This window comes from Oryctolagus cuniculus, chromosome 12 (genome assembly GCF_964237555.1).
Source record: "Oryctolagus cuniculus chromosome 12, mOryCun1.1, whole genome shotgun sequence".
In the NCBI taxonomy this organism is placed as follows: domain Eukaryota; kingdom Metazoa; phylum Chordata; class Mammalia; order Lagomorpha; family Leporidae; genus Oryctolagus; species Oryctolagus cuniculus.
Genome location: NC_091443.1, coordinates 63,143,560 through 63,163,323, shown reverse-complemented (window position 1 = coordinate 63,163,323; position 19,764 = coordinate 63,143,560). Strand labels below are relative to the sequence as shown.

General features: G+C 44.1%; 1 protein-coding gene across 6 annotated transcripts in view; it reads right to left on the bottom strand.

Moving 5' to 3' along the window:
- EIF2AK4 (eukaryotic translation initiation factor 2 alpha kinase 4) overlaps positions 1-19,764 on the bottom strand; it is a 117,659-nt gene that overhangs the window by 17,383 nt on the left and 80,512 nt on the right. For all 6 annotated transcript variants that reach the window (XM_002717985.5, XM_070053975.1, XM_051822079.2 and 3 more), the window contains 11 exons: positions 19,483-19,584; positions 16,401-16,454; positions 13,536-13,772; positions 12,341-12,416; positions 11,771-11,892; positions 10,759-10,808; positions 9,310-9,478; positions 8,165-8,281; positions 6,654-6,719; positions 4,427-4,597; positions 3,863-3,997 (listed from right to left, as the gene is read on the bottom strand). In XM_002717985.5, the coding sequence (XP_002718031.1) occupies positions 3,863-3,997; positions 4,427-4,597; positions 6,654-6,719; positions 8,165-8,281; positions 9,310-9,478; positions 10,759-10,808; positions 11,771-11,892; positions 12,341-12,416; positions 13,536-13,772; positions 16,401-16,454; positions 19,483-19,584 (1,299 nt within the window). The remainder of the gene's footprint in view (positions 1-3,862; positions 3,998-4,426; positions 4,598-6,653; positions 6,720-8,164; positions 8,282-9,309; positions 9,479-10,758; positions 10,809-11,770; positions 11,893-12,340; positions 12,417-13,535; positions 13,773-16,400; positions 16,455-19,482; positions 19,585-19,764) is intronic.

The window sequence follows — 19,764 nt, the reverse complement described above, 5'->3', positions numbered from 1 at the left end:
ACTATGAAGCGAGATGGCTCAGAACCTCAGGGACATCACGAAAGATTTAACTTTTGCATCATGGGAGTGCAGAAGGAAAAGAAAAAGAGGGCGAGTGTGGAAAAAATATTCAAAGAAATAACACCTGAAAAATTCCCAAGACTGGCAAATGACATTAACCTACAGATTTAAGAAAGCAGCTGGGGCCAGCGCTGTGGTGTAGCAGGTAAAGCTGTTGCCTACAGTGCTGGCATCCCATATAGGTGCCAGTTCGAGACCTGGATGCTCCACTTCTGGTCCAGCTCTCTGCTATGGCCTGGGAAAGCAGTGGAAGATGGCCCACCTGTACCTGGGAGATCCAGAAGAAGCTCCTGGCTCCTGGCTTCGGATCAGCCCAGGTCTGGCCATTGCAGCCATTTGGGGAAATGAAGCAGTGTTGGAAGACCTCTCCCTCTCTCTCTCTCTGCCTCTGCCTCTGCCTCTCAAATAAATAATCTTAAAAAAAAAAAAAAAAAAAAAAAAAAAAAAGAAGCTAAGCTAAGCAGGGCTGACATTGTGGCCTAGCAGGTTTAGTCTCCACCTAAGCAGCAGAAGATGGTCCAGGTGTTTGGGCCTGGGAGACCCAGAGGAAGCTCCGGGTTCCTGGCTTTGGCTTGGCCCAGCCCTGACCATTGTAGCAATTTGGGAAGTGAACCAGCGGATGGAGAATTTGTCTCTCTCTCTCCTCCTAACTCTGCCTTTCAAAGAAAAATTAAATCTTTAGAAACAACAACAACAACAAAAAAAAAAAAAAATAAAAAAGAAAAGAAAGAAAAAATAAAAGAAGGAAAGAAAAAAAAAAGCTAAGTAAACTTCACATAGGGTTTATCCAAAGAAATCCATGCCAAAATACATCATAATTTAATTTTTTAAAAGATTTATTTATTTGAAAGAGTTACACAGAGAGAGGAGAGGTAGAGAGAGAGGTCTTCCACCCAATGGTTCACTCCCAGATGGCCGCAACGGTTGGAGCTGTGCCGATCCAAAGCCAGGAGCTTCTTCCCGATCTCCCACGTGGGTACAGGGGCCCAAAGACTTGGGCCATCTTCTACTGCTTTCCCAGGCCACAGCAGAGAGCTGGACAGGAAGTGGAGCAGCCAGGTCTCAAACCGGCGCCCATATGGGATGCCAGTGCTTCAGGCCAGGGCGTTAACCCACTGTGCCACAGCACTGGCCCCCATAATTTAATTTCGAATGAAAAAAAAAACAAAGGAAAAAGTCTCAAAAGCATTAAGCAAGAAACACCTTTTCTTTTTTTAAATTTATTATTTATTTATTTATTTATTTATTTAATTTTTTGACAGGCAGAGTAGACAGTGAAAGAGAGAGACAGAGAGAAAGGTCTTCCTTTGCCGTTGGTTCACCCTCCAATGGCCGCCACGGCCGGCGCGCTGCAGCGAAAGCATTGCGCTAATGCGAAGCCAGGAGCCAGGTGCTTCTCCTGGTCTCCCTTGCAGGTGCAGAGCCCAAGGACCTGGGCCATCCTCCACTGCACTCCCGGGCCATAGCAGAGAGCTGGCCTGGAAGAGGGGCAACCGGGGCAGAATCTGGTGCCCCGACCGGAACTAGAACCCGGTGTGCCGGTGCCGCAAGTCGGAGGATTAGCCTAGTGAGCCGCGGCACTGGCCAAGAAACACCTTTTCCATAGAACAGGATTTCAAATACAGTGTATTTCCCATAAGAAACAGAAATTTTGGGTAAGTACATTTACACTTCCTTCACCTTTTGACTTCTTTAAATTTTTTTGACACTCAAAGCAAAAAGTTGAACATTGTTTAGGGTGGAAATATTGATAATGAGTCTACTGTAAAGGGTCTGGGGTGAAAGGACCCAAAGGGAGGGGAGGGTTCCAAGCTTCATTTGAACTGATCAGCTGTTGATTCTGGCAGATCTTTGCAGAGGCAGAACAGCTCTGCTCCGGCTGTTGCGGCCATCTAGGGAGTGAACCAGCAGATGGAAGACCTCTCTCTCGCTCTCGCTCTCGCTCTGACTCTGCCTTTCAGTAACTCTGCCTTTCAAATAAATAAATCTTTTTTTTTTTAATTTATTTATTTGAAAGGCAGAGTTACACAGAAAAAGAAGGAGAGGCGGAGAGAGAAAGGTCTTCCATCTGCTTGTTCATTCCCCAATTGGCTGCAATGGCTGGAGATGCGCTGATCTGAAGCCAGGAGCCAGGAGATTCTTCCAGGTCTCCCATGCAGGTACAGGGACCCAAGGATTTATGCCCTTTTCTACTGCCTTTCCAGGCCATAGCAGAGAGCTGGATCAGAAGTGGAGCAGCCAGGATTTGAACCGGTGACCATATCGTATGCTGGCATTGCAGGTGGCAGCTTTACCCACTAAGCCACAGTGCTGGCCCTCTAAATAAATCTAAAAATAAACAAAAAACAACAAAAAAAGCTCTGTAACAAACAAACAAAAATATAGCTCTGTACATATCCCGATTGTGTGGTGGTGGTTATGGAAGTCTACAGAAAATGACACAGAACTATGCATATATACTATACCGATATCACTTTGCTGGTTTTGGTATTTTTTTCCATTACAGGGTATAAACACTGGAAGAAACTGGTAAAGGATACATGAGACCTCTCTGTACTATCTTTGTCATTTCCTTTAAACCTATTGTAATTTTTTTCTCTCTTAAAAATATTTATTTACAGGCCAGTGCTGTGGTATAGTAGGTAAAGTCACTACCTATGATGCTGACGTCCCATATGGGCACTGGTTTGTGCTCTGGCTGCTCCACTTCCAATCCAGATCTAATGGATTGCTAATGCACCTGGGAAAAGCAGAAGAGGATGATCCAAGTGCTTGGGCTCCTGCCACCCATGTGGGAGACCTAGAAGAAGCTCCTGGCTCCTAGCTTCAGTCTGCCCAGTCCCAACTGTTGCAGCCACTTTGGGCGTGGACCAGTGGATGGGAGTTTACTTTCTCTGTTTCTTCCTCTCTCTCTCTGTAACTCTTTCAAATAAATAAATCTTTAAAAATAATTATTTGCTCACTTGAAAAGCAAAATTGTTTATTTGAAAGAGTTACATAGAAGCGGGTGGGGGGAGATTTCCCATCCAATGTTTCACTCCCCAAATGGTCTTAATAGGGCTGGGCTAGGCCAAAGCCAGCAGACAAGAATCCCATCCAGTCTCCTGCTTGGGTGGTAGGGATCCAAGTACTTAGCAATCATCTGCTGCCTTCCCAGGTGCATTATCAGGGAGCTGTATTGGAAGTAGATGAGTCAAGACTCAAACTGGCACTGCAATATGGGATGCAGGTATCCCAAGCGCAACAATACTTAACCCCTAATTACTAATTTTTTAAGTGTAAAAGCTTCCAAATAGGGGCCAGAGCTGTAATGTAGCTGGTAAAGCCACCGCCTACAGTGCCAGCATCTCATATGGACATCGGTTCAAGTCCTGGCTGCTCCACTTCTGATCTAGCTCTCTGCTATGGCCTGGGAAAGCAGTGGAAGATGGCCCAAGTCCTTGGGCCCCTGCATCCACGTGGAAGACCTGCAAGAAGCTCCAGGCTCCTGGTTTCAGATCAGCTCAGCTCTGGTTGTTGCAGCCCTTTGGGGAGTGAACCAGCGGATGGAAGACCTCTCTCTCTCTCCCTCTGCCTCTGCTTCTCTATAACTCTGCCTTTCAAATAAAATAAATAAATCTTAAAAAAAAAAACTTACAAATACAGTTCACATTGTATTTCTGTTCCTAGCTGAAAGATACAGAGGTATTCATTTCTACTACAGGTTCAATGTTTTTGTGTGTATAGGTTTGAAAAATTTCAACATAAGCTGAGGGAGAAATCAGGTTAAGCCAGAACCAAGGAAGGAAGGGTGAGCCCTCACCAGCAGGTCGTATCTGCCGCCAGCAGCAAGGATTTCGGGTACAGCCCTCTGTCTTCGTCTGATGAATGCCACAAATTGGAAGATGATCCCGTTGTGCTGCTGCACCTTGTAAACCAGGCCCAGGTTGATGAAGACCTGAGAAGTGAGATGCCACAGCACCGTGTAAGGGCTTGCGTGCAGCTCACGTGCGAAAACACTGTTCTCATCAACAGCACTGGAAGGGTTTATTTAGCATAAACAGAGCGGCACGCTCTGCACCAGGTCTGTTTAACTGTGTGTAGCCTGCCAGGAAAGCAAACTCTGCTGTCTTCTAGAATAGCCCCTTCTCTGAGACTAACCCCGTAAGAATTGCTGCACTCCAGGAATCGCCACGCTCCCAAAGAAATTATTTCAGTCCAAATTATTACCACAGCGTCAAATGTCTCGAAATGGAGAAAGTTACCTTTTTGTTTTTTTGAAAACAAAACACTTACTAGCATTAAGGAAACACAACCCATTTCCCTCTGGTGCCACTGTTAATGCCACAGATGTGCACTGCCAGTGCCAACCGCTTGCTTTGCAAACCTGTAACTTCACGCCAAGTTTCTTCAGCAGCCCGACGACCTCTTCCAGCTCTTTCAAGCCGTATTTCACCAACTGGGAGACACCTGTCTTCTGTTTTATTAATGAGTTGATTGTCGGCATTAGGTCTTGCAAGTCTCCCTTCTGCTCAATAAACTTGTAGAGTCGACACAGCTGGAAAACAAAGAGGCCTGGTTGGTGGCCATGCCCCCGCAGGGAGGGAGGCTGCCTGGGCCTTGTGTTCTGTACATGCCGGGGACAGGGCACAGTGTGTAGCCTTTCAGGCGTGGGGATTGTGGGTCAAAGGGGATTTTAGGCTCTGCCGCATCTGAAGGATCAGCCTTTCCTCAGAGCGCTAATGCACCTTTCAGGAGTGCCCTTTATTCACGCGCTGACCCCAGCGAAGCAGGCACCACAACAGCCTCAGGGGTGTGTTCTTGGGCCAGTGGTGGTCCTCTTTATCGTTCTCAGCATCATGAATTCCCAGTACTACAGACACACAAGCAGGGGGCGGCGGGGCGAAGTCTGACTTGATCTAATACTCATGAGTTAGCCAGGCGTTCTTTCTCCTCTCTTTGCTTGAATAATTCCTATCAGCCTTGGGATGCTGTCTCCTGCCCCCTGGTCAGACCTGGAGCCCAGGTCCTGGCTCTCCCCCACCGCGCTCATATCTGCATGGAGAGGGCAGTGGCCTGAGGTGCTCCACTGTGGTCAGGTGGTCCCTGGCACACAGCAGGAGTGAGAGCAGAGGACTGGGATCACACAGCCAGGAAGAAAACGCACAGGAGCTAAGGTGAAAATTATTAAGCCAAATAATAACTATTTTAAGATGGTATGCAAGCACTGTAAATTGTCACAAAAATTGTAAATTTTTAACAATTTATTTTTATTTGAAAGGTAGAGTTGCAGAGAGAGAGAGGGAGAGACACAGAGAGGTCTTCCATCGGCTGGTTCACTTCACAAATGGCCACAATGGTCAGGGCTTGGGCAGGCTGAAGCCAGGAGCCAAGAGCTTCATCTGGGTCTCCCACATGGGTGCAGGGGCCCAAGTATTTGATCCATCCTCTGCTGCTTTTCCAGGTGCATTAGCTGGGAACTGGATTGGAAGTGGAGCAGCTGGCCATTTGGAGAGTGAACCAGTGGATGGAAGACCTTTCTGTCTCCTCCTCTCTGTAACTCTACCTTTCAAATAAATAAATAAATCTTTAAAAAAGGAAAAAGATTTATCCTGGTTCAATTTTGGGAAATCCTGTGGCTGTACATCTGGCTTTCTTTCTCTTTTTTTCTCTGCAAGCTGGCTGATTTTTTTTAAACTGTGGTGGGTGCGTACCCTGTGAAAGTTGTTTTAATGAGCTGAGGGCAGAGAGATGCTGTGCATAGCCACTTGTGGTTTTTTAAGGCCAATAAAGAATTAAGAAGCTGATGCCACCTGTGAACTCCCCAGCTTCTTTTTATATCCCTGGCACTATATTGTGGGCATCCAAAAGACTGAGAGAGCCTGCCAGGCCTGTGTGTGGCCATATTTTTGTCTATCACATGTGGGAATTTTGTCGATCACCATAGCATAGGGTCATGCAACTGAGTGTCAGGCTGACTGGGACTGGAAGGAATCTGGGAAATCAGAAATGTCTCTTCCTATATTAAGATTTAAGAAAATGTAAGCAATTCCCTCTATCCTCTGCTGTTCAGCTACTCCGTTAGGTGTGGGTTACTCTTGGGACAGAGCTGATGCCCGAGGAGGGGATACGACCCACCTATTTACCTGGTGAGAGTTTCTCATTGCTGATGGGATCAACAGAAGACTTAGGGGTAGGAAATGTCCCAGAAAAGTGAGAGCCATGATGCAACTGTGAGGAGCTGGGAGACCCAGGGGTGAGGGTGGGGGTCGCCCAGGGCTTGGGGCCCCCTGTCCCGTGCAATCCCTTTTCAGAAGGGGACAACGAGCACTGGATCGGCTCTGCGGGAGCCTCTGCCAAGCACGGGCTTGACAAGGGTGTGAGAGACAAGTGTCTGGTGGCCAGGAAAGAGCAGTGAGGACAGTGCATCCAGAAGCATGGAGAGACTCTTCTCTTCTGCGCCCAGAGGTTGCCATGGTACCCAGCACTCAGGGGGAAAACTGCCTGCGGGCGGCGGGGCTGCTACCACTTTCCTGTGGCAAGAATTCGGTGACATTTCCTGGTGTCACAGAATTACAGAGCTGGCTGTGATAACACCATCAGGAGGTACTTACACTGTTAGAAGACAAAGACAGATTACAAAATTTAGCTTCCACTTCTCTCCTCGTCAGCTTCTCTGTCTAAGGCAGAAGGAAAAGGCAGCGATGAGCGTCAGCACATTTGGCCCTGAATGAGGTACAACTTAGGGGCTAATTCTCACAACTGCATCCTTCAGTTTAGACCTGCTCCTAATTGGAAAGCAGAGATTTAATTCAGTGATTTAAAAATCCTCCCCCTCTGGATTCACATAAAATCATAATTAACATTATTTTAATTTTAGAAAAACTCTGACATCAGAGAATTACAAGGAAGAATGTCAACCTCGCTAAATGGTGGGGAGATCCACGCACCCCGGGCATTTCTGTTGCACAGGCAGGGAGTCATTCTGACCTGTGTCTCCCTGGTAAAAGCTAGCCTCTCAGCAGTTCTTCCCACGCTGGCAGACGGGCTGTGGCCATGGGGTATGAACAAAAAAGAGCCCCTGCACCATCCCTGCCAGTGGCTGGCTGGCCTGATACTGGATCTGTCACTGCCAACAGCAGCAGCTCTTTAGGGGAGGAGGGAACCACTAGGAAACAAACAGTAAAGTCTGGGCCCTTGATGTCCAGCTGCCGGATGGAAGAAACACTTGGGAAGCCTTTCGGTGTATAAAGAACAACAAGCCATTATGGACTTCCACTGTTTACTTGGCCTCAACATAGACCGTCTGGCACTGGTGGTTACTGAATCCAGCAGATGCCTCTTAGTTATTATGAAAATAAAACTTAACACGAAAAGAAATTAGAAAAGATAAGCATTCATCTCCACCCAGCACCGTAACATAAACTAATTTATTTCCCCAGTGTTTCCCCATCAGGCTTTGTGTCTGCACACACTTATAAAGCAGTAGTCATATCACAGCACGGCTAAATTAGAGAAGAGTAACTGGAGATGTCCCACAGAAAGGAGGTGGTGAATGAGGCCCCCGATTCAATTAGTGCAACCTTATCAATGACTTCACTGATAAGCATAGGCAGGTTGTAAGAATTAAGTGCAGTCAGCATTGACCTTCTCTTGTCGACCTCTGTAAAGGAGGGCCACTGTTGTGAGGAGCAAGTGAGTCAACCACAGAAAGAACTTAAAACAAGGCACGGCACCTGACAAGTGCTCGATGGGCAACCATCAGGACCATTCGCTTCATGACTTCTTGCTTAAGAAGTATATAAATAAATATTTACAAAAATAAAAAACTTTACTATCTCACAAATTAAATAAGATAATTTGATAATTTGATTTATAAAGTTAGAAATTATCTTTTAAAAAAAACGCACGCTGGAGGTGACCAGTAGTATGGGGGTTAGTGCAGAAGGAAACCTCAACCAAAACTCCTTAATTGTTTATACAGTTACAGCCAAGGGTTCTTTTGCCTTAGAGCAAGGAAGGAGATAAATTTCCCAGTTCAGTTTTATGGTTGCAACAGTGAGGAAATAATCACGAACTCTCATTATTCATCATCAACATCAAGTCAAAGTTATTAAGTGCTTACCACGGCATCACACAGAATAACATAGACTTGACTGAGTTTATCTTCTGGGATCCCACAGTGTAATAGTATTGCTTTCAATAACATGGTATGATTCAAATAAATACTGTAGTTTCTTTCCTGGGGTACAGAGAAAAATGTTATTGTTTTCATTAAAAAAGCAATATACGTACATGACCAAACCTGGACTCTTGACAACAATTTGCCATCCTAGCACAGTGGGAGGACTGAATTTTAGCATACTGCTGATTTATTTTTTCATATGCATTCCTTATACATGGTTGCAGTTGGAGAATGTAATATAATTTAATGCTTGATTATATGCATCAAAAGTCCTCTGGCTAATTTCAGCTATGTGAAGGAGCAGAGTATGCACAGAGATTTCAAGTTGGGGAGGATCTGGTTCAATGGTAACCAACTTACAGGCACAGGCTGGTGGGACACTTATCATGACCTTTGTGCACAAGAGGCAGCAAATGAGCACTAGCAGGGCGGCGAGCTGGGGGCTGAGCTGGGCATCGTATGGGCTATGGACAAGCGGGCCTGTGTGCTCTGCCCGAAGAGGCACACCATGTGCTTGGAGAAAGCTGCTGGCACAACCTAAGGTGCTGTGTGGCTATGTCAGATCAAGAGCTGAGAGCCAGGGAGAAAAGGCAGCCAGCTAATCAGTGGGGAAGCAGTCAGGCTTCGGGGGTTGGGGTGGGGAACAGTGAAGACAAGACTTTGTAGATGAGGGAACACCATGACCAACAGTGGCAGGAAGACCAGGAAGGTGAGGCTGAGGCCTGGGGAGTGAGTGAATATGGTACACAGGAAAGGTGGGGGTTCCAGAGACTGTGTCAGAGACAGTGAGCCACTGATGGACGGTGTGTGAACGTGCTAAAGCATCCTAGGAATCTGAGCATGATTCCCTGCATTTGGGAAAGATGGACAGAGAAAACAGCACTCATCCTCCAAAACCAAGTCTTTTCCTGCAGGAAGGTAAGAGCCCAAGATGAACCTCCAAAGCAACAGCATCCAACATGCCCCAGGTGCGGGAATGAAGACCTCACTCACTGCCAGTGCACCTGTAGGTGCGGCCCTACCCGCCCACCTGGAGAAGCACTCCCGCAGCAGCTACCGTGGAATGTGAAAATAAGGAAAGGAACCTGAAGGGCCGGGAACTCCTGGATGATTTCATAGATGGTGTAGATGATTTCAGCAGTGGGCAGGGAGCTGTTGGTGGTAGAAGTGACGATGTCAAATGCACATTCCAGAAGTTCTTTGGGATGAAATCGATCTAACTTGCGAGGTCTGAATACGCGTTCTATGCAGTATCTGGGAGAGAGAAATCCAGGTTTCTAGGTTAACAGAAATCAATTTGTATGAGGAACTGCTGAACAAGATAACAGAAATAAATATGAAAAAAGCTGTTAATCCATGATATGATCAAGAGGGCTTAAAGACAGATATGTTCCACTTGGGTCTTGCCTTTGATCCAGGTTCCAACTCTCAGGCTTGCCACTATGTAAACTATGGGACATAGGTTTTTGTTTGTTTCTTTTTTTATGTCTAAAATATGAGTAGAGGGTCCAGCACTGTGGTGTAGTGGGTAAAGCCGCCGCCTGCAGTGCCAGAATTCCACATGGGCACTGGTTCAAGTCCTGGCTGCTCCACTTCCGATCCAGCTCTCTGCTATTGCCTGGGAAAGCAGAAGATGGCCCAATCACTTGGGCCCCTGCACCTGCATGGGAGACCTGGAAGAATCTCCTAGCTCCTGGATCCGGATCTGCCTAGTTCTGGCTATTGCAGCCATTTGGGGTGTGAACCAGTGGATGGAAGACCTTTCTCTCTGTCTCTCCCTCTCACTGTCTGTAACTTTACTTCTTAAATAAATAACTAAAATCTTTAAAATAAAATATGAGTAGAGGTGAAATTACACTCAGAAAATAATTTTACCTTAAGTGATGGCTTTGTACCCAGGGATACCCACACCTTAGGTTGATGACTTTAATGGTTCACTTAGAGCTAGAACAAAGACATGTAAAGAGCTCTGCTCGTTTGAAAGCAGTGGGGGCCTCACTGACAGCAGTACTGCACCAGTTTATGAAGATCTCAGTGTCTGAGCCCTGTGGCATCTGAATGTACGGAAATTCCTTCCCAGTGCTGAGTGCCTGGAGCTCCTCTGTGGGCAGCAGGCCTGCTGGGTTCACTCCCTTTCTCTTCAAGCAGCTTTTGTTCTGTTACCTGTGCAGGCAGTTTTCACACAGAGAACACAGGCTGTTTGTCTCTCCCATTAAATTTTAAAGGAAGCCATCTGTGACCAATAAAGGCTAGATTTTTTCTTCAAATAACTGTCTGTGACAATAATTAGTGACACTGCCTGGGGGCAGCACAGGAGAGACTGCAGGAATGTCACAGCCATCTCCTGGCTGAGGAAGCCTGTAGACCTGGTCCCCTTACAGAGAGGGGTACCGTGGTGTGGCTTTTGGAGCATATTCCAAGCTCAGTATCTTGAACACAGAATTCTTCACCGTATAAGGATCACAGAAGACAAACACCCTTCCTCCGTTCCTTCCCATCATCTACCACCAAATGGGGTCCTGGTTGGTTCTTACCGTTTCAAATTCAGTATGTTATTTCTTGCCACATATCTTGCAAAAGGGACCTGAAAAATAAGGTTTTAAAGGTAAATGTCAAGATGCGCCAAGTACCACACTTTTTTAAAAATAAATAATAGCTTTACTGAGATATATGTTATACCAAAATGGTGGTCCTGTTAAAGCAGACAGTCTGGTGGTTTTCAGGAGTCACTCACCGCTCACACGCCTGGACGTGTTCAAGTGCTTCACGTCAGCAGTGGACTTCAATGCTATATGTACCGTCAACCTTACTCACTGGGGCCTTTCTTAGGCTTTTAAGTTTGAGAACAATTAAGCTTTAGTTAAATATGCTCTGCTTAATTAAAATTGGTATTAGTCAATTGGTGTCTTTTTTTTTTTCACGAAAAAGGGTCATTTGTGATAATTCGATCAAAATGGATATTGCTTTTCTTTTTTTTTTTTTTAAAGAAAGATTTATTTATTTATTTGAGAAGCAGAGTTACAGCCAGAGGGAGAGACATAGAGAGACATCTTCCATCTGCTGGTTCACTCCACAAATGGCTGCAATGGCCAGAGCTGAGTCAACCTGAACCCAGGAGCCAGGAGCTTCCTCTGGGTCTCCCATAAGGGTGCAGGGACCCAAGCACTTGGGCCATCTTCCACTGCTTTCCAAGGATATCAGCAGGGAGCTGGATTGGAAGAGGAGCAGCCAGGACTTGAACCAGCGCCCATATGTGATGCCAGCACATCAAGCAGAGGCTTAACTCACTAAGCCACAGAAGCCAACACAAGGTGCAAACATGGTACCTGCAATGCAGGGTTCTGGTTCTTTGAGCCAAAAACACTTGTGCTATTATTAAGGTGGATGGATATGCTTACTAAACTCCAATAATGCTTTTACCCTGGTAACTCCTTAATACATTTCCAGAAGGTGACAGAACAGAAGCCTAGGGGAAGACAAGGGTGGGTAGGGGCCATCCTGTAACACAGACACCCTTAGACTGTCAGCAGAGTGTCCCCAGCTCACCCGTAGGTCGAAGGGCAGCATCACCAGCATCCCGCTGTGGTCCATGAATAAGGCAGCTTCATTGTGCTCATATATTTGCCTGTTTCGGGGAAGCAGCAGTGGGGTACACAACTGGACAGCTCCTATACCAAGCCACAAAAAAAAAAAAAAAAATTCAGTGAGTTCACATTCTTCTTACGAGGCAACCTAAAATGAACACAATCTGACAGTTAAGCAATCTGCTATGAGGAAAGTTGAAATCATTAGCAGTTTTGTTTCAAGTCTCTAAACTTACAAGTGGAGAGCTCACCTAGGGCTAAGTATATATATAGTCAAATCTCTGACTCCACAAACCAACTATATTTTAGTAGCAAAGTTGTAATATTCAAATCAGTTTCTTCTCAACAAGGTAAGCTATCAAAATAAGTTGAAACTTTACATGATGTCAACTGCTTGGAACTGAATTTTAAAGTCAGATTTGGTTATACCCAAATCCACTAATGGTGCTTTCTATTGCTGAAAAGAAAACATCTTAACAGAAAGGAACATGATTTTAAACATGATTTAAACATGATTTTAAAAAGGATGTACCGTGTCGTTTAAAGATGCGGATGATGGTTTCACACACATGTTGCTGGATCTTGGCCGCACGGATTGAGAAGTTGCCCTAAAACAGGACCAGTCAAGATGTCACCCTCAAGGGCTCATCAGAGAGAGTCCCTAAAACATTAATCTGTGGCTCAAAGTTGATGCTGTTCAGCTTATCCTCAGGCTCACAGAAGCAACGGGGGAAGGCCACACGCGCTGTGGTATGCCCTTCTGCAGGATGCAAGGGCTAACTGCCAGCAAAGGGAAGTGGCTGGCTTCAAAGTCCCAGCTCTGAACCATTAACAAGCCTTTTCAAGAGCGAATTGAGGCTATGCTCCCCACACCCACCCCGCCCCAGGAGTCGCAGGGCACCTCCCACATCTTCAGATGAGCCAGTGAGAGCTGTTGAAAGCCAGGTGGCATTTATATCTTTTGTCAAAGGCTTTCTTTTTCATTTGTTTTATTATAAAAGTAGTACCAGTTTAACAGAGAAAATTTAAAAACAATAGATAAGTGTAAGGACAAAAATAAAAGGTACCCATAATATTGTAATTATCTTTCTAATTTTGCCAGCCAGCAATGTATTAGTTTGGTCTTTAAAATCTCTAATGACCTTCCACAGATTTTACCACTATTTTCTTTACTATATCTTAAAATTATATCGTATTTTAAGCATATAGAAACACATAGGTAATAGAACAAATATCTTATCTACTCACCCAACTTTGTCAGATTTAAAGATTTTGTTGTTTTGTTTCAGACTTTCTTTTTTAAAGTAATAAGATGTTAGAGGCTCCCCAAACTGACCACCTGGCTGCACCTCAGAAACTTTTAAAGAGGCTCTGGAAGTGCTTCACATCTGGAGATTCTAAGCCGCTGGATAGGGCGTTGGCAGCTGCACTGGATGCTACTGCACTGCATTTGACTAGCTGGACGTCTGTGGTTCCAGGCAGCTGAGCCCGGGATCCAGCTCTAAGGGCACTGCTGGGCGGGTGCAGGGGGGATGGACTAAGAACTTCAAGTAAGTGACTGTAAGGTGGCACTTCTGCCCAGGATGATGCACCTGCACACTTTTCTCATGTACTTTCAGGGGCTTCCCAGATCTCAAACCAGGGACTTACACTGGAGGCACTAAGAGAAACCCTGAGAAGTAAGGAGTTGACTCAACCCCTGGTGGACCAGGCTCTGCTCAGCTCACCTTGAGGATGTCGCTGTCGTAGGTGTAGTCGATGGCGGGGGAGATGCGCTGGGAGAAGATCTGGGCCATCATGGTGCGATAGGCCTTCCCATCCACGTTGGCCAGCGTGTGGTGCAGCACCTCATGCAGCTCCGACTCCTCCATCTGGGGCGGGGGCAGCAGCTCGCTCTTGAGCAGTTCTGTGGCCGTGGGCCGCTTGGCCGGATCGTGGTTCAGCAGCCAGGAGATGACAGATTTCTAAAATGAAACCCAGTCACACTGCTGAAGGGATGCAACAGAGAATTCACGAATTCTGGCATGTCGGTGGTGAGTTCAGGTCAAAGAAAGGACACCACACTTCCTGCACTCAGATGGTACATTACAATGGGTGTTTCATTTTTTTCCCCCAGTACTTTGTTATGGCCAGAGAGTTGCATAACAAAGTGATATGAGTATTTCTTAAAAGGTAAAGGCTCTTTTTGTATTTTACTGTCACAAACAATAAGAAAAAATTCCTCAACTCAACAGCTACATAGAAGCAGAACTTAGACCTTCTAACCCACAAAATACTGTATAGAAAACATGCGAGGCTGGTGCCGCGGCTCACTAGGCTAATCCTCCGCCTGTGGCGCGGGCACACCGGGTTCTAGTCCCGGTCGGGCGCTGGATTCTGTCCCAGTTGCTCCTCTTCTAGGCCAGCTCTCTGCTGTGGCCCGGGAGTGCAGTCCTTGGGCCCTGCACCCGCAAGGGAGACCAGGAGAAGCACCTGGCTCCTGCCTTTGGATCAGCGCGATGTGTTGCCCGCAGCGCACCGGCCGTGGTGGCCATTGGAGGGTGAACCAACGGCAAAAGGAAGACCTTTCTCTCTGTCTCTCTCTCTCTCACTGTCCACTCTGCCTGTCAAAACAAACAAAAAACAACAAAAAAACCCATGCAAGAATATAAAACAAATAGCTCTGCACGTCTAGTTTTAGTAGAAGTAACAATGCTGGAATCCTAAAGGCAATGTCAAATGTGTTGGTTTTATTTTTTTTTCTACTTATTTGTACTACTGCATGATTACCATTCCCAGGAATTCTGATTTTGTGATTCACTTGTTTCACCTTCATAGCTATGACCTCATTAAGCAGGGAAATATTTCAGGGCAATCTAAACCTTTGAAAAGTTCCTTAATGATTGTTAATCCTCTTGTTTATAAGGAGTTACAGGAATATTTCAGGTCAGAAAAGCCACAATTTTTAGATGAACTTATTAAGCATTTTCTAATTACATGTCTAAAATTACCACCACTAACCAGTCCCCTCCCCACCCCATTCAGCTCATCCTTTCTCCTAACTCAGGATGGAATTAAAACACAGGTAATTACTTTTTTGCATGATGTAGAACTTTTATATTTCAAAAAAAAAAAAAAAAAAAAAAAAGAGGAACTGACATGAGACACATTTTAGGAAAGTTGTGTTAAACTAGCAATAACAAAAATGCCCTATTGAGCATAACAGACCTTGTCATACTGTTAAATTTCTGTATGTTGCAAAAATTATATTATGCTCAGTTTATCAGCATTTTCTATGTTACTTTCAGAAAAAAAAGGCACTGATCATGATGTGAGAGGCAGTAGTGGTTGTGGTTTTGCTGCTGCTGTTTTGGTACCAATTTTATTTAATCCAAACGCCAGTGTTCAAGGATACTTAACAAATGTCTGATGATAGCAGGAGAGTTCTCATCGTGAGCAACGATTGTGCAGCAGCTCTCACGTCTGTAGTTTAATAAAGTTCTTGGGCCCCCATGGCTGTACACATGGGGAGATACTGAGTAAGACGGATCTTGTTATGAGGAAAGGCTATGAAATGAACACTACTTATAGCACCCAGAAACAAAGAAAATGACTCAGTCCAAATAAATAATGATAGCTAACAAAAGACACAGAAACACGACTCAAAGTATTTTCTAATGGTTTGCTGATTCAATAGATAAGGCAGCGTGAGTCCATAGTATCACACATAAACATCATGTTCAACATCACCAAATTGCAGAATGTCAGTGTGAGTATAAACAAAGGACACTTAATCCTTTTATTTTAGAGGTGAGGAAAATTGAAGCTAAGAGAAGTTAAGTGTCCATGCAGATAAATAACCAGTAAGCAAGAAGTAGCACATGATTGCAACATTCAATCTTTGTTTCTGTTCTCAACGTAAATGACTGAAATAAGTAATTTTTGCTTTGATTATCACTCTCAGTAGAAGTCAGTTTAAGGAATGCATTTCCATATGACAAGGTTATTAACCATTGAAGGTTTCACCAAGATAAACTACCAGCACCGAGAAGAAAGCACAGCAGAGGCACAACACAAACCCACAAATGATTATTCTTCCATACTAGCTGGCTGCCAAGGGCTGCCTGGGACATGTGTTAAATACACACAGCCAGAGATTAAGATGTTTATGGTGTACAGGAGACCTATCCTGCTTTGAAGTACTGTGACAACAGACTGTCTAGAAGAGGTACAATTTCCTCCACAATCTCACAAAAGTGAACAAAATTAGTTACAAATTATGTATCCTTTTCCTTAAGTCCCAACCTTCTTCTAAAACAATGAGCTGTAAAAGCATTCCTTCTCTCTTTTTTTTCCCCCAACAGCTTAACCAAGGTCCAAATAGCACTTTAAAAAGCACAATGAACCACATGAAAGAACCCCATAGTTTGTTAATTTTCTCTGCCAGCCATTGCCATTTTTATGGTGTATTTCAAGTCTAATAATATTTTAAGGGCTTCTGTTCCCAGAACAGCAGAGAATGAGTGGCAGAAGACTGTTAATTGAAAAAAGAAGAAAAACAGTAATTAAAACCCGAGACTGAAGACACACTAATTAAAGCATCAGAACATTACCTGCTTTGTATGTTCTCCATCATCGAAGTCTTCTGGAAACTTAGGCGAAGCGGGCTGAAAGAGTATTACATTCAAATCAGCAAGTGCTTGGCAGACTGCCCCAGTGAAAGTACTTATTCTCCACTCAAAAGAAAAATTAAACACGGGAGTAGAAATTAGTTAGAAAGGAAAAATGTGGTCGCTTTTTTAAGTTTCGTGCTCATTCTTCCACGTATAGAAGTATATCTTTAAAAATTTATTTACTTATTTCTATCTATTTGAAAGACAGAGAGAGGAGAGAAAAGGGGAGGGGTGAGATGGAAGGGAAGGAGAAGAGAAGGGAGGACAGGAGATGGCTTCCATTTGCTGGTTCACCATCCAAAAGCCCACAACAGCTAAGTCTGAGAAAGGTAAAGGCCAGGAACCAAGAACTCAAACCAGATCTCTCACACGCATGACCGGAACCCAAGGACTTGGACTATCAACTGTTGCCTCCTAGGGTATGCATTAACAGAAAGCTGGACTTGGAGTAGAGGCAGGACTCGATTCCGGGGCTTCAATTGTTCCAAGTGGCAGCTTAACCTGCTGCATCACAATATCCATCCCCAGGCAAGTTTTTAATAAAAGTTTACCCAGATGACAACCTAGATCATAGAAAGCTTCTTATCTGAGGACAAAGTATTTGAAAATGTAATGGTTTCCAAGAAAGACAAAGTAGTTTTATTAAACACAAAGATGAAAAGAGGCAAAAAATACCCAATCCCTAATACAGAGTAAGAAAAAAAACATTAACACTGAAACCTCTACTTTTCTGGTAAATAGGGTCTCAATTATAATTTTTTAAAAGATTTTATTTATTTGAGAGGTAGAGTTAGAGACAGTGAGGAGGACAGACAGAGAGAAATGTATTCTATCTGCTGCTTCACTTCCCAAATGGCGGCACTGGCTGGAGCTGGGCTGATCTAAAGCCAGGAGCCAGGAGCCTTCTTCCAGGTCTCCGATGTGGGTGCAGGGGCCCAAGCACTTGGGCTCCACTGCTTTTCCAGGGCATAGCAGAGAGCTGTATTGAAGTAGAGTAGCCAGGACTCAAACCAGTGCCCATATGAAGTGCTGGTACTGCAGGCGGAGGCTTAGCCCACTACACCATGGTGCCAGTCCCTAGATATTCTAGACATGAGGGAATTAATATGAATTTTAGACCAAAGAAAGGCAATACATCAAGAGTGTATTTATGTAAGAGCATTCCAATCATGGCAAGGTGATAGTCATCACTTTACTCCTTCACTTAGGAACACAGCTGTCAATACTGTATTGGCAGTAAAATAACTCAACAGTCTTCCAAGGTCTCTAGAGGATTATTCTCAGTCACAATGTACGTGATTAAGTTCACCAATATTCCGCTCTGCTCAGTAAGGAAGAAGTAGCTCTCCAGACATCATGTTTATCTCAATCAAGCTCACTCATACCTTATACTCCACATTCACTTTAATGTCATTTTTAAGAATGTTTATTTACTTATACGCATCTACTTGAAAGGGAGAGCAACACCCCCCCCACCCCAAACACAGACCTATCCCTTGGTTCAATACTCAAATGCCTGCAATAGCCAGGGTTAGGCCCCAGGCCAAAGCCAGGAGCCAGAAACCCCATCCAGGTCTCCTGAGTAGGTGACAGGGACCCAAGCACTTGAGCCTCCTAGGATTCATTTAATGCCATTTTCTTCAAGGTACTCTTGACCTTGCCCATTGTAATATTAGCTCTTTTTAGCTTAGGCAGTAGTAAAGCCAAGGCTTAATTCCAAAACACAAATGAAAATTTCACTGAGGAAAAAAAACTCCAGTGGTTGATACTTTTTTCAGACTCATTTGAACTTTTCTTTAGGCATTACTATATTGGGTACATTCAGCAGGAATCTTTAATTTCTAGAACTAAATACCCATTGTTTTTAGAACACATTCTACTGCTGTAAAATATTGGTATCATGCAAATACATTTGTATTCTTCCTTTATATTCAAATCAAGAGTAAATCTCTCAATGATTTTTTTTAGAAGTATAAGCCAAGTAAGATTTTCAAAAAACAACACTGGGATGACTTCACTTCATTGGAGGTATACAAGCAGAAGTGGTCTTCACTTAACTAGAAATACAGAAGAGAGACCAGTAAGACCCCTCCTAGGTGATGACAGCTCCTGGCTCCTTGCTTCGGATCAGCACAGCTCCAGCCATTGCAGCCAACTGGGGAGTGAACCAGAGGATGGAAGACCCCTCTCTCTCTCTGCCTCTCCTTTCTCTGTGTAACTCTGACTTTCAAATAAATAAATATTTTTTTTTAAAAAGAGAACTTAAATGAGGTAACTTCCTTTGAAAAGAGAAATATTTCTCTGCAAATGAGAGAACTGGTTTACTCTGGCATGGCTCAGCAAATGAGTTACTGAAATTACAGAAGGACAACCTCTTCCATATGAGGATGCTTCAAAAATTTCATGAAAAAAAATGGAATTAAAAGATAAGTTTATTTGATGCGACAAATATTTGAAATTCATGCATAATTTTTTCATAATACACCTTTTCTATAAACTTTCTGAAGACCGCTCATATGGAATATGCAATCAAAAACTTTGCTGCATCAAAATAAACCTATATTTAAAAAAAAGTTTTATTTTAGTTATTTATTTGGAAGGCAGAGTGATGAGAGATAGAGAAAAAGAGAGAGAGAGATCTTCCACCCACTGGTTCATTCCCCAAATGACTGCAATAGGCAGGGCTGGGCCACAACGAAGGCTGGAGCCAGGAACTCCATCCTGGCCTCCCTCAGGGGCGGCAGAGCCTCAAGAGCTTCAGCCATCTCCTGCTGCCACCCAGGCACAGCAGTGGAGATCTGGATCAGAAGCAGAGCAGCTGGGACTCTGGCAAAAATGGCCAGCTTGCCCGCATCGCAATCAGTGGCTTAACCTGCTGTGCTACAACATCAGCCACATAAATTTATCTTTTAATTCTGTTTTCCATGAACTTTTTACTAGAAAACTGTCTTGCTTTGAATTGTGATCTCACACTAAGAATCAGGCTACTGGACATTTATGCACTGAAACCTCTGATACTTACATCTCTGAGTTGGTTGAGGACAAAGATCCTTTCTGAGGCTGTGACCATGGGGTGATAGGACATCTCAAAGAAGATAATTCCCAGGCTGAAGAGATCCACTTTCTGAGGGGAAAAATAGTTATATTTAGAGAGAATTATATTTATATTTGATATGAAAGTATAATTTATCAGAAAATTAAAACATGATCACTGTTAGGTTAAAGTTTATATAAGTTCAAAACAAGCCACACTAGACAAAATTTGATGACTTGTTCCAAAAATATTATGGGTAGAAAGACCAGA